The 15223-nt window shown below is 39.5% G+C and overlaps 1 protein-coding gene across 1 annotated transcript; it reads left to right on the plus strand.

The window, feature by feature from the left end:
• The first annotated feature begins 9356 nt into the window (after positions 1 to 9356).
• On the plus strand, positions 9357 to 14874 carry znf408 (zinc finger protein 408). The gene is made up of 5 exons (XM_053491522.1): positions 9357 to 9450; positions 11060 to 11265; positions 11363 to 11430; positions 11627 to 11892; positions 12836 to 14874. Coding segments are annotated over exons 1-5 (2226 nt in total). The 5' UTR covers positions 9357 to 9449; the 3' UTR covers positions 14521 to 14874.
• Positions 14875 to 15223: the final 349 nt, after the last annotated feature.

The following is a 15223-nucleotide window of genomic DNA, read 5'->3' on the forward strand; positions in this document are numbered from 1 at the left end:
GTTATAAATGGAAGTTAATTTATTGTGCATAGATGAATGATACAGGGAATAAGCAAGAATAAAACTGATCTCTTTTTTTAATTTGATGATTATTTGAAGTTGTGAATACAGGATACCACATTATTATTTACAGGCATATCATTCACATTATATAAACACTCAGCGTCCACTTTAAGGGGACACCTTTACACTTAATCATGTATGGTTCATTTAATCAGAGTGCAGCAAAACAATATGCATAAAAGAATACAGATACTGGTCCACTCATGCCATGGGGTCCAAAACTCCACAGAAAACCCAATATAGTACATACCATCAAAAAAGGTCAATGCTAGCCACGATAGAACAGCAAAGAATCCAAGATCCTGCCTTCAAACTTCCCAGGTCCCAACCTAATTGAGCATCCATGTGATGCAATAGAAACCAAGTCTGATGCATGGAGGCCCAAGCACCCAAATGTCCTAGTGACAAACACCAAACCACACTCCCAAAAGTCCTGCAGAGTTATGCCCAAAGGGGATGGAGTTGCCCTGGTGGCACAAGGGGAACACATTTTAGCATTTTTTTTTTTTGGTTTAGAAATAATAATTAATTTTAAAGACATCATTTTACACAGTATACACAAAACTAACAAGATATCACAGCACATCTGTGGAAATCATCTTCCAGGAAGTCTGAAGGACTGATTCAGTCTTGAATTATTGATCACCAAGCCTGATGTTGTGTAACAGGCTGTGTGTTACGTATCAGGCCAGATATCTCATGCATAAAAGATGGCTGAGAAAAAAATCAGCATCAAGCTCAAACAGGATCACTCTAATATTACTTGTTTCCTTAAAGCATCTGTAAAGTCACATTTTCTAATACACTCGTGAAACAATATTACTCCAGCAGATACATTTAATGCTCTAATAAACTTTAACTTTAAAGTGAATGAGTATGTGACCAGCTACCAATTCCTGCCACACAGCACATTGCAGCACATTTTTTTAAGGGCCAGCAAAAACTCGCAGAACTGTCTGACGCAGAAACGACAGGAAAAGAAAGAACGGATCACGCAACATCAGAATGGCTTGAAGCCATGTGCCCCCTCAGAATTTTTTGAAAAGGTGAAGCCCTCGGCGTATATCCCTTTCTCTCTTTGCTCCCTTCATTATGGGCATCACTATGCTACAGTACCCAGCCCTGTGTCACCTTGCTGCTCTGCTAAGGACATCACTTTGCCTCATTACTTGGCTGAGGATTTTGCTGCTCCTCCCTACTTTGCTGTGGACATAAATTTATCCACTTAGGAAATCGCTTCTCCCACTTGCTCAATACTGCTCTTTCCCCCACTTTAGTTTTCATTCCACCTCAATGTTCTGTTAGCACATTACTCTTTCTCCTTGCTCCCCTGAAGCCATCATTCCACCTCCTCACTTGGCTGATGATGGCGCTCCTCCTCCCAACTTCACTGAGTACAACTTGCTCACCTAAGGACACTGCTCCCCATCTGGTTTCTTGGCAGATGTTTTGCGCATACCCCCACCCCCTTGCCTAGCAGAGGACATTTGGCTCTGCGTATGAAATGGTACCATCCCTTAGCTATACAGAGAGGTCTCCTGCCTGTTTTGCTAAAGGTATCAGTTCTTGTGAACCTCATTTGCTTAAGAGACCCTTATAGGGAGGAGACATTTTGAAAGGTTGTCCCTTTTGTTAATTGGGGGTTTGGTAATGATAAATGGGTGGAGAACTTCAATACTCATCTGCCCTGCTTATTCCCGGTTCCCTGCTTAGTCAATTTTTTTAAGTTCTGGTTTCTGTGCATCTCACTGTACAGGTTTTATTTTTGGTAGTTGACGAATGTCACTTAGCCCAGGTTGTGTTCATGTCCTTGCCATGAGTAATTACTGTAGTTCTTGTTTATGGCCCTAGGTTTAGAATAAATAATAAAGATAGAATAAAGATTTTCTTTTCTTGCTTTTCTTTATTATATATATATATATATATATATATATATATATATATATATATATATATATATTACCAATGTTGTAATCTCTTCTGCAAAATATCGAATTAAGCTTACCTTGCAAACGGTGAATGGCTCTAGCTTAGACACAAGGTCATTTTAATGTTGAGTTTGTAAATCATTAGATTGTCCTTGTGGTATTCCATGAAAGTGAGCATGCAGAGCACAACCGTATTTCTTATTAGACTGTACCAAGGCCATCCCAGACCACATAGGGACAATGCAAAAGGATTCCTTGTCTGAGCAGAGAATGGTCCACCTTGTGGTAAATGTCATCACCATGATCTACAGATGCATAGGGCATTCAGGTGTTGCCTAGGTGCTATTTTAAATTCACAGGGCCACATTTACATACAGTACATAACAACCAATATCCTTATAAAACTAATGGATCTCTTAAATAATGTTTCTAAAGGTTGGATGAGTATCCTAGGAAGCAGAGAGCATACAGCAGCTTCCCTTCCCAGGGGTGAAAACTGCCCCTGATTTGAATTTCCATTTAAGCATCTTTTTTTCTGTACTCATAGCCTTTTGGCTGAAATTGAATTTGGCCTTAATATTAATGTTAATAACAAACAGTGATGCTCTATGCATTATGTAAATTAGAGCCACATTAATGCACGACATTGCATCTTACCACAATGCAGATGCAAATCTCTGTACTGTTTTTATTCTAATGACACAGCACAGTCCAGAATCTTACTTTTTATTTAGAGGCCATCTCTTCCATATTGTACAAAAGGAAAATAGACAGCCCATCTTCTCTTTGTTTCTCTGATTCTCTCTCTCTCTCTCTTTTTTTTTTTTTTTTTTTGCTGTTTTGCTCACCTGCTCTGCTTGACTGGCTAGAGGTAGTAGCAGGACTGCAGGGATTTCTTATAGTACAATATGTTCTCTCTCTCTCTCTCTCTCTCTCTCTCTCTCTCTCTTAGCACAAACACACACACAGTGCACTTGAGCACCTGCATATTAATAAGCATATTACTTAGTGAAACTCCTTATTATCTGATAAAAATAAATAAGTTGCAAGGAGGCAAACCAGTCTGTACATTTAGGTCACATAAACAAAACCACAAAACACAACCAAAAACATTCACAGAAATCAACAGCAATTCATAAGCACAAAAAATTCATTCAGTATCATATGAATGCTTAAATAAAGAAAAATAAGCATATGTAAAAGCATCAGTTGGTGAAATGTGTAGTGTTTTTGTCTCACAGTGGATGGTTCTAAGCTTTGATTACTGTCTGTGCAGAGTTCCACGTGTTCTTCACTTGTTCATGTGGGTTTCCACAACAATCTTTAGTTTTCTCCATAGACTGTATAAAAAGAACTGGACAAACCCTCCATGACATCACCCAGAGGTTTTCTGAAGAGTGGATTTGTTGGAGTTCTGGTTGTCACCAACTTGGCAGGAGCTCACTCCACCCTGGTTAATACATAAAGATGCAAATGGGCAGAATTAACAGACTGGCATTTGGATGAAACATGCCTACTTATTCCACTTACCTCAAGCTAGCTAGCTTAGCTTTAGCTTATCCAAAATGCCAAGGTGACTACTATTCATTTACATGAAAATGCTTTTCTGCATTTGATTGAGCTCCATTATCCATCCTCTACACGTTGTGCCGTGTCAAATCTTTGTGTTGCTTGTGGTACCCTAAACTATAATATTAAACTACATCCAGTTAACTGGTTAGCTTAAGTGCTGCATAGCAGACAGCTAGTGTTTTGACACCTGTAATGCAGCTGTCATTCAAACTGGTCACACCCATAATTATGTGTAGTTTTATGGCCTAATTTACCTGTAATTTTACCTGTTGCGCTACACACAAATTTACCCCAGTACAGCTGTCATGAATGGGAAATCTAGCCATGGAGACCAAATGTGTTTTTGTACCAAGCTGCAACCATGAAAGTTTTAGGCATTTTTACATGAATGTCTGTGGGGACTGACTCACTTTTAAAGCCATCTCCCACATTCGAGGAACTGGACATTTTGCTCCTTCCGCATTGGCTTCATTTTTCAGAAGAGGTTGCCAATTGGTTTTCTCCCACTGTCCAAAAACACACAGGCAGGAAAATTGTTCTTAGTGCGTACAGTATATAGTGTCATTTAATGTGTTACTCAGCAGAGAATTCTCCTACCAAGTGTTACTAGGATAGGCTCAGGATCCACCCTGGCCATGATATAGCAGTAACAGAAGATGAATTAATTTTAAAAAATAAGTCGACAGATACCGATTTTTCCTGGTACAGTATTTTTACCCAGCAGACATACGTGGCCATAATCCTCAGTGATCAAGGAAACGCAATAGCTGCCGCTGGTCTATGAATCCTAGTTTCTACCAAAAGTGTAACTGGTGTCAGTTATGGCATTTGGAATTATACACTTCTGTTAAAGTATTTACTAATGGCTTTTGATTCAGTGATCAGAATGGATGATTCCTTGAGGTTAAAGGTATATTATTTATAATTAATGTTACTCAATTCTAGCTAGCAGTGGTGCTAGTCTATGTGTGCCTCTGCATATAGTGCCTCTGAGCACGATTTATGTAGAGCCACTAATTCAATTTTTTAGAAAAGATCATAAGCATTCTGTACTGAAAAAAAAAAAAGAATGTTCCACATGGTGTATTTCTAATAATGTTTTAAAGATTCAGAAATCCATCCCTGGCTAGCCAATAATAAGCTCATATTGACTTAATTAACCTCTTCTGCCACAACCTGCTCACCTCTTTAAGAAACAGTGGACAAAGGACTTTATAATGAAATATCGATCTACTATTGTATTGGGCTGGTATTTACCAGAAGCCCTGGATCAATATTTGTCATAATAATTGACACATTTTATGGCACAAACACAGGCTATTGACACACAGACCACAAGACGAAATACAATGAGGTGTGTCATACCTATTAGCTGTATTATCATGTATGTATGAATGATAGAGGACTTTGTGTCTTGGATCGTCTTAACAGCACTGAGCGTGTGCTTCCCATGGCTACTTATTGTGTGTGTTAAAATGAGGGTCACTTTACAGTCACAGCTGGGTCAGACTGGTCTCCGGGTTGCCATGGTGATAAGAGAGCTTATGGGATGCTGTCAAATTTCAGCTTGTCTAACACAGAGGATCAAGAACAAGACTTAAAATAAAGAGATGCCATTTTATATACACTAATCAGTCATAACATTAAGTTGCTAAATATTATGCTCAGTATTCTGTAGGTTCATCTTGTGCCACTAGGACAGCTCAGATGCCTCGGGGAAAATGATTCCGCAAGACCTCTGGAGTGTGTTGTAATGTCAAAACATTGGCGGCGGATGCTTTGGGTGATGTGGGTTGCAGGGTGGGGTCTTCATGGACCTTAAACTCTTTGCCTGCTAAGCGCCATAAACAGCAAGTTGTGGTGCACTGGATGTTCTTATACCTTTCTATCTTGGCCAGAATTGACAGTTTTTAGTCATTTGTTCTACATAGGCTTTTCTGTGGGATCTAGCAGGATGGGCTAGGTTCTGCTCCCCACTGGCATAGATAAGCCTTGAGTGCCTACAATTTGGCATATTGGCAAGTTTAAAGGTATATTATTTATAATCAATGTTACTCAATTCAGCTAGCAGTGGTGCTCGTCTATGTGGGTGTGCATACTGTGTATATATACACTATATATATATATATATATATATATATATATATATCCATCATTCAATATACTATGGCAGAAGTACATGAACTGGCAATAGCTTAAACGTTCATGGACTGGCTTAAAAGCATGAGCTCAATAAATTAAAAATAGCCATGTGGAAGCTAAAATGAACACTCCTACTGGGCAATGTCAATCAAACTAAATGGTCCTCACTGTGGCAATTTTACTCTGACCTACTCTGAAATCGACAGCAGAAATCGAAGGTCTCCGGTTCTCTTCTAATGGAGGTAAATAATGCTGTATGGTGCATGCATGTCCATATGTGTGTGCATGTGTATGCATGCATATGTATGTTTTCTCCTATTTTGCGCAAGAAAAAGTCTTTTTAGAGAGGATCATGCATATGTGTTTGCATACATGGCAAGTTTAAACGGCATTTTAAAATATGAAACATAATCTTAAATAGTGACATTTTTTGCTGTTGGTCTTTTGGCTGCTCCCGTCAACGCGTCACCACAGAGGTCAAAATTTTGTGTAAACAAGATGAAAGCATATCAATGGTTTAGGCTGGTGGTGGTATGCTGGTGTATTTTCTTGGCACACTTTGTGCCCCTTAGTACCAGTTGAGCATTGTTTAAGTGCCACAGCCTACCTAAGAATTGTTGCTGACCATGTCCATCCCTTTATGTCTAATAACATGCCATGTCACAAAGCTAAAAGCATATCAAACTACGATAGTTTAGTGATCATACCAGTAAGTTCACCAGATCCAATAGACCACCTTTGGTATGTGGTGTAATGGGAGATTTGCATCATGTGCAGCTGACAAATCTGCAGCAAATGTCAGCAATCTTTAAGGAATGTTTCTAGGACCTTGTCAAATCTATGCCACAAAGAATTAAGGCAGATGTAAAGGAAAAAAGGGGTCCAGCCCGGTAGTAGTACCTAATGAAGTGGCCAGTGAATGTATTTGCAATTACATTCTTGATTTTACATTTGACCAGTTTGCCCAGGAAAAGTAAGTGTGTTTAAATGTGACCAGGATGCTGATGTCTAATTCAGGATGTAGAGTTAATTTCTCTATGGATAGAGTTCCCACTAGTGATTCTTGGACCCATGAAAACCTAATATATTAGTAATATACTGGTCCCCCATCCATGATGAAACTAACCTTTTTCAACTGTTATTGCATTTTCAAGAGCCCCATTCACTCAGGGCCCCTAGCAATTAAACTTACTTATCCCCACCCATCCCTCACGGCACCTTTGTCTCTGAGTAAACTAGGCTATGCACTTTATAAGAGAATTAGAACTTGTCATTGTTGATGCTGCTGTTTTATCTTGAAACAAGTGACCAATCAATCCCAATAGTTTGTTTTACTGTAATCAACCGTTATATAAAATGTGAAATATGAAATACAAAAAGCATTGCTAAAGATGCATTTTTTTCTGCACAGTAAAAAAAATATACCAGCATTTGGCCTCACCTGGTGGTAGATCTTTCAGTTGCAGCTAATTAGAGAGCTCCTATTTTGATTAATTTTGACACAATTTTGGTTTGAGCCAATTCACTTTTTGTGAGCTCAGTGTCGAGCCACGCCCAGCCACGCCCAATTGGTTAAATTAACAAGCATACAGGGCTGAATTAATTGCTCAGGGGGTGTTGAACCAATTAATGGTTTAATGCCAAATGCCTAAATGTAATGGCCTTATTAGTAGGGATGCCTGAAGGTGCCCCTACTACTATTATTGCAGTTTTCTTCTTGTTTTTCTTCTTCTTCTTCCTCTTCTTCTTATTATTATTATATCCCATTTATTTTAGCAAAAATGTGGGTCTTTGTAGGCCAATCACAATTGCCACAACATGTACTATTACTTTTCTAAGGAATCAAACCCACAGTTTTCACCAAATTCCCATTTTTCCAAGGACTTTTTCCATAGACTGATAGACAGAATGATAAATAACTGTTCTATTACTTTTGGAAGGTTTTAGATTTATGGTTTACACCTAGGGTTTTCGATTTAAACTTCCACATCTCCTATAAAGTTAAACCCATGATGACTAAACTTTGCAGCCAATAATGACTCCTTGACCTTGAAAGAACGCTCTAGAGCCCCCAAGGGACAAATCATTTAAATCACCTTAACTCTCAGACCACCAAACCCACGACAAAGGGTGGTCCCTTTGCAGTTGGTAGAGCTTTAAGGCCTGGAGAAAATGCCACGGCTCCTGTGGCTCTCTAGTGCCACCAAGGGGCAAAATATTTAAAACTCCATACCGTATCTCCCAGGCAGTTTAAACCATGACCGGCAAACTTTCCAACCAAAAATCATGCCTCAGCCTGGGGAAAGCACCATCGGCTTTGTGCCTCTGGAGCCTTTAACTTTCAGATGGTTATAACCAGGACCACAAAACTTTGGGTATGGCGAGCACTGTAAGTCCAATACACTCTGTATACGATATCTATGGTGAGACTGATATTATATTTCCCCTAGACATCTTATGTGGAACAGACTGGCCATACCCAAAGCACTTTTATCAACAACATCAGTGTATATCTCCACTCTTACAGAAGATGCATAAATAAATAAATAAATAAATAAATAAATAAATAAATCATAGATTCTCATTTAATACTATTGAAAAATGGTATAAAATAAGTCCACCATATATGCATTTACATCAATATCATGCAAAAGCGAAGAATTCACATATTTGTTTAAAATAAGTTTTAGTACAGTTTGCATCTCTTAGTAGATAGTAGAGGGCCATAATTTACAGATCCCCATCCAGACATCGCACCTCTCCAGGAAAAAAGAGAACCAAAGTCTTGGATTGTCACATCTCTGAGGTGCTAATATCTATCAGTGTTAGGAATAGGTACCTGACTATTCCAGGTCTGTAAGCATTCAAGCAACCATACATGAAGCCTTTTTACTTTCGGAGGCAGGGGGGTGTTTCTAATGTCCGGAGATCTCCCTAAAATAAGCTGTTACAGGAAGCTGAACTGGTTCTCGGTTCTTTAGGCTACAAATAATATCTTATTGGAAATGCATAACAAAAAATTGGATTATTGATTATTACTACAAAGGAGTGCGAGGCCGCTGGTGGCTCAGTGCAAAATGCGGGAAAGCCCGGGTTCAACTCCCACCCACACCCAAAACTAGAGGGGATGCAGTTCCGTTCCCAAGCCCAGATAAAATGGGTGGGTTGTGTTAGAAAGGGTTTCTGTTGTGTGCAGATTGGATGGTCTGCTGTGGGGACCCCTCAATATGAGCAGCGGAAAGACAACAAGAGTGCATACTCAGAAGTATCATTTTCCATGGTGCATAGTGTTTTTCATGCTTCTGAGAATGTATTCTATGAATCTGAAACTAAGTATTAGTAAACTAGTGTTTTTTCACTAATGAAACCTAATGCCTTTCTCATACCAGTAACTGCTTTTAAAACAAGCAGTTTATAGCCTGACATATATACAGCATATTAATCCATTAGCAATGGTTGCAGTGGAAAGTAGCACCATCCAATATGGCGACGCTGCTTGACCATCTACGCTATCGTAAGCGAACAATCTAGTCTGTATAAGATCCTCTATGTCATTTTTACTTATCGCCAACTGTTTTGTGTACGTGTTTCAAGAGGGACGAGTTAGACGGTAACACCAGTCACGCACACTTGACTTCCGGGTTGCGGAGCGATTGTTGGTTGGAGCGCTATGATTTTCTCGGAGTTTCGGTGGATGGAAGAAAAACACTCGAGTGGCCAACGCGAAAAGGAAAATTATCCCTAAGTTAGTGAAAACAATGAAAATATGTTACTTAAAATCAGAATAGACAAACTGCCCAGGTTTAATATTCAGTGTTGTTAGCTAGCAAGTTGCCTGCTAGTCAAGAAAAGTCTGTGCAAAACTGTAATTTATACTTCAATTCCAATATATTAAAGATGAATAATTCTGAATTTATATTAATGGCACCAAAAAAAATCAGCTTACTAGGAGAACACACTTCTTACACAGCTATTTAACATATTATTTATTATGATTTATGTTAGCTAACTGTATATCTATATTCTTCTGTATTTTTAATTCAGTTAATATACATTAACCTAATACTAACTATAACATGAAACCATAAAGTAGTGTAGCATTATATCTGTTTTAATAATTGTTGTAAATTAATAATAATTATTATTACATAATATTATAACAGCTTGTTATTCATTTTTTGGTAGCCCGAGAACTGTTTGGTCGATTACTTTTGTCACTAATCATGTGTGCATGTGCTCTAACTAAGTTGCAGGTGTACTTAGTTTTGAGCACACCACTTTTAGTCTTCATGACCCTGCAATACTTCTAATATTAGGGCAAAGGCACTATGACATTTTTTAAAAGCATTTTTTGCTGTCTTAACATGGTTAAAAACTCATGAGTAGGGCACAGTAGGGTTTCATGAAAATCAGCACCTTAGTATTTTGGGTGGTTTGCAAAATGCACCCAATGAATTTTGATATACCCTTTCTAGGGGATTTATACGATCATCACCAAACCGGGCTGATATGAACTCAAGACATTGAGGATGCAAAATTGCGAAGGGATTTTTGATATCTTAAACGGTTCAGGTGTGGCAAGGCCTTAAACTTAGGATGAAATGTGGCTAATAACTGTCTTAGTTATATACAAACTGGTGATGATGCCTACTGTTACAGTCAGTGAGGAACGCTTACCTGCCCTAACAGTATGAGCTACTGTTATGTTGCATTATGACACATTTCCCCTTTCAATGCATGTGCCCACCGTCTTTCTGGTGCACCTGCGCGGCGATGAGACAGGTGCTTGGACCCAATCATCGCTGCTTTTCAACTATCTTTCAACTTATTCTTGCAAGATATTTATACCACATTGAGGTTCACGTTCACTGTTATACCAGCACAGTAAGGCTCTTACCTAAGAGCGTAAGCACTTAAGGCACAATGGATTTAAATATTTATGATAATATGAGGAATAGGCTGCATTTAATTACTCATTAAACTGTTTTAAACTGTTCAAAATTGTAACAAAATTGAGGATAAGTGGAATATACAATCAGGATTTTTATAAAATAGTGATACTTAGAATGGCAATTTTAATCAAATCAGCACAGAGGTATCATGATAATATTGCATCGGGAGGTTGCTGGTAAAAAATATAAATGTCAAAGTGCTGTGTAATAGTGAACTATGAATTATTTTGTATTCACTATTTTAAGTTATGTTCTGACTGGGTGGTTCGGGATTTAATTACCTGAGCTATAACGTCTGATGTGTCTCTGTGCCCAAGTTTAAAATGTAATAAAATCTGCTTCGTTCCTCAACATAAACAGTATATTTATGAATATGATGTTTTATTTTCCCTCTTCCTTTAGTGGCTGCTTCCACTCAAAATGGCGGCATGCTGGAGTGTGTGAAAGAGTCTTTCCTATGTGTGCTGAAGTTAGTGCCCCGTGGACTGACTTTAGGGCCTTCATTAGCTAAAAATGGGCAAATGGGGTTATGGTGTGTCGGATGGCCCTTAAAGAGTGGAACACTTTTGGGGCTGGAGGAACCAGATAAGGTACCAGAAAATGATGAGGTATTATATACAGTATATGTATGTTATCTTCTGTTGAACTGCCTTAAAACTATAGGAATTGAAAAGTAAAACTTTGATTGGTTTTGTAACGTGTCAGACAGGTAAAGTGAGCAGATGCATCAAAGGAGCTGAAGAAGAAATTTCAGACAGAACGTACTGGATGAGGTGTGATACTGTATCAGCGTTTGATTACAGTAACCTAACCCATTTGAACTTGATCACACTTGACTAAATTAAAGAATGTAGATATGTGCCATGTGTTTGTGAACAAACTCAGATCAGATGAAGATAATTTTCGATGTAGTAGTTCTACAGGGTTCCTTTTTTCCCCCTAATGTCTCATAATTATCTGCATTCCCAGGTTTGCTTGCAGTGCTCTGAGTGAAGATCAGAGGAACATCATTGTGGATGAGGTGGATGGAAAACCCTGTTTCAGGACCTGTAAGGACATCAGTCAGGGAACAGAGCTCCTGGTTTGGCCAGAAGTTCAGAGAATTCTGAATGAACATATGAAGAATAAGGCAGTGGCTGCAACAGAAGAACTCAGCAAACAGGAAACACCACAGAGGGAAAAAGAGGATGAGTCACGGAAGCCTGGTTATGGAAAGCAGGGCTCTGAGGAGGAAGGTATGTAGATACATGCTATTTAATCACTATACAGTATTGGGCAATACACCTGTCTATATTAAATTAAATGATGTAGATGAAATAAAACAAATATGACAAGCTAAAAAGTGCCTAAACACACACATAATAAATTGGTTGTTTAAGTAACAACTTAAGCAGCAACCTCATTTCCCCTCTTGTCTGTTCCAACCACTTTGCATTTCTCATTGGTTCATGCCTCAAGTAAGATGTTTTTTTTTATGTTTGAATTATTCATAGGTCAGTGTAAAAACATTACTCTGAAACTGAACTGAAAATGTCAGCCTTCAGGAAGCAACTTTATTCTTCAAGACTACATTAAAATACAAGAAGATGTGGCTCTTTGGAAGCAAATTATGAAGAAAGAAATCGTGGCTTAAGATTTTTATATCTACAGTGGTGGCCAAAAGTATTACACTCTGATGAAGACCATTCCCACTGCATCCTAAAAAATATTAAAGAACGCAGCGGGAAACGGGTCCAAAGGGGAATATGGACATTTATCATTTATCAAATTCATGCAACTTCCTACCAACGTCCCTGTCAGGTTCTCAATAAGTCTATCATGTCACTAATTTTCAATAATGCACAACATCCTGCACTCACTAGGTCTAATGAGATGAAACCGAGTATCTATGTCCAATCAGATCGCATCTTACACTTGCTTACTGAAACTTGATGAATTTACTGTTCTTAGTAGAACCATTCCAGATCAGCTGACCTTCTTATCTTAAAATAACAACTGACTGTTATTACAGTTACTACCTAATGGTATATGCGTTACTTCATAGTTTGGAAATCGCCAGTAGTGTTCTAGAAGGTAGGGAAAACTGTGTATGCACAAAACACACAAAATGACAGGACCAGAATGGCACTGCTGTACATTTGACGTTTTTTAAAAAAATGGCATTTATGTGTCTTGCAGCAAAACAGCCGGAGGATAAACATCCAGTCAACAACTCAGAATTGAACATACTAGAAAGCAGAGATGGTCATGCAAACCATGTGATGAATACCTGTGCTACTGAGACACTGGAAAGCCTAACTGGAGCCGCAGCACTGGAGCTAGCGGGACCACCTGAGCAGCTAGGATCGGCTGTGAGAGCCAGCTGTCGTCTTGCAACGAAACCCCGCATAGTGCACTCACTAAGCAGCCGTTCCATCAAGCAATCACAAGGGCAAAGACGAAGAAATGCTCATTATTTTACGAAAAACTCTCAGACTAAACAGACTGCGAACGAAAATGAAGGAGAAACCCAAGAGATCTCGGCCCATAAGCAGAACGTAAGAGCGGATAATAAGCCTGAGGAAGGATTCACGAAAGAGCATTCTCAAGACATTAAGAATCTGCGAGAGCGTAAGTACAAGTGTGATGAGTGCGAAAAGGGTTTCTTCCAGCTCTGTCACTTAAAGAAGCACAAGCTCACACACTCTAAGTTGAAGCCATATGTTTGTACAGAGTGTCAAAAGCGCTACAGTTCTAAGGAGAGTTATCAGGCCCACATACTCACGGTGCACGATGGACAGCGACCTTACAAGTGCCAGCATTGTGAAAAGAGCTATGGTCTGAAACGTGACCTCAAAGAGCACCAAGTCGTACACACGGGTGAGAAACCGTTCGTGTGTGATGTGTGCGGCAAGGCTTTTGCACGCCGGCCTTCTCTGCGAGCCCACAGGTGCGTCCATGAGACCAAAAATCTTGCCAGATTGAAATGCACAGAATGCAACAAAGAACTCGCCAACCATAACTCTCTTAGGGCCCACATGCGTTTGCACACAGGCGAGCGGCCGTACGCATGCCCGCACTGTGCCAAATGCTTCCGGCAGCGTTCTAACCTGCAGGGGCATCTACGCCTTCACACGGGCGAAAAGCCCTTTAGGTGCCCACATTGTGAGCTCCGTTTCTCACAGGCACCAGAGCTGAAACGCCATCTGATTATCCACACGGGTGAGGCATACCTCTGCCCGGTTTGTGGTAAGGCGTTACGAGACCCACATACACTGCGGGCACATGAGCGTCTGCATAATGGCGACAGACCCTATAAATGCCAGGATTGTGGAAAAGGGTATACGATGGCGACCAAGCTCCGCAGGCACATGAAGTCACACCTGGAAGAAAAGCCGCACAAGTGTGAGATTTGCGGAAGCAGGTATACGTTGATGCAAAGTCTACAGCGCCACCTGAGAGTACATGCAGATCAGACGGAGGCCGGGCACACAATGCCAACTAGGGGGCGACCTCGAAAATCAAACCATAAAGAGGCGCAGAAAAAGGAGCAAACTCTGTTTTTTGTTCACACTCTGCAGGATACCAGAATGACACGTCACCCCGAAGAGGCCGAGGAAGGTTTGGAACATTTGGAACTCAATCCCAATGTTATAGAAATTGTTATGTCCACTGACGGCACCAAGTGCATTCTGGTTCAAGGACAGGATCCTAATACCGAGTGTATTCTTTTACATCAGCAGGACGCTAATCCAGTAGAGAACCAGGATAAGAATATTAAATATGCTGCTGTGGAAGAGCAGCCTGAGAACAGTAACATCGTCATTGATGAACTAAACTCGGTGGCAGAGACCATTGAAATAGAGACAGGAATTGATGACTGAATATGTTGAGCTTTCTTACTGGCTTGCAGGTACATTTCATTCTGAAATGGCAGCAGTTGAGTTTAAGACGTTAGTAAATATTGACTCATCTGTACACTGAACCTTGTGTCATCACTGTTTGTGCCAGATCTGAGCACAGTGTACAAAACAAATCTCTGCTGGAAAATGACTTTGTGGGGTGTTTTTCTTTCTTTCTTTTTTTATTTGAATTTTTTTTTTTTTTTATCACGATCGTGTATTAAAAAGTTTCACCCGTCATGTTTAGAAGAGGCTCTAGTGAGGCTGCATAAAAATCTCAACATGTATTTTGAATCCTGAATGTGAATGTTTAAAAATGTATTTTAAAAAAATCTAATAAAATACAGTGGCATGTAAAGCAGATTTTGTCCCAACATCAAGATCAGTATCCACTGGAACTAAACACACTGTAATTTATTTTCCTATTTAGACACCGACTGTCAAACAGTACAGAGGATTTACATACTAAGGCTTGGGTAGGAAGAAAGTTATAAATGTTTTTTTTTTTTTTTTTGTGTGTGTGTGTGAAGTGTTTATATTATTGGACCATTTCTAATTTTGCCATACTTGCTCCTTGGACATCTCATTCTCAAATCATGTCCAGAGACTGAAACCATCATGGAGCACTCGTCTATACTGCTTATCCTGTATACAGGGTCTGGAGCCTATCCCAGGAGACTTGGGG

The sequence above is a fragment of the Clarias gariepinus genome, chromosome 3 (genome assembly GCF_024256425.1).
Source record: "Clarias gariepinus isolate MV-2021 ecotype Netherlands chromosome 3, CGAR_prim_01v2, whole genome shotgun sequence".
In the NCBI taxonomy this organism is placed as follows: Eukaryota; Metazoa; Chordata; class Actinopteri; order Siluriformes; family Clariidae; genus Clarias; species Clarias gariepinus.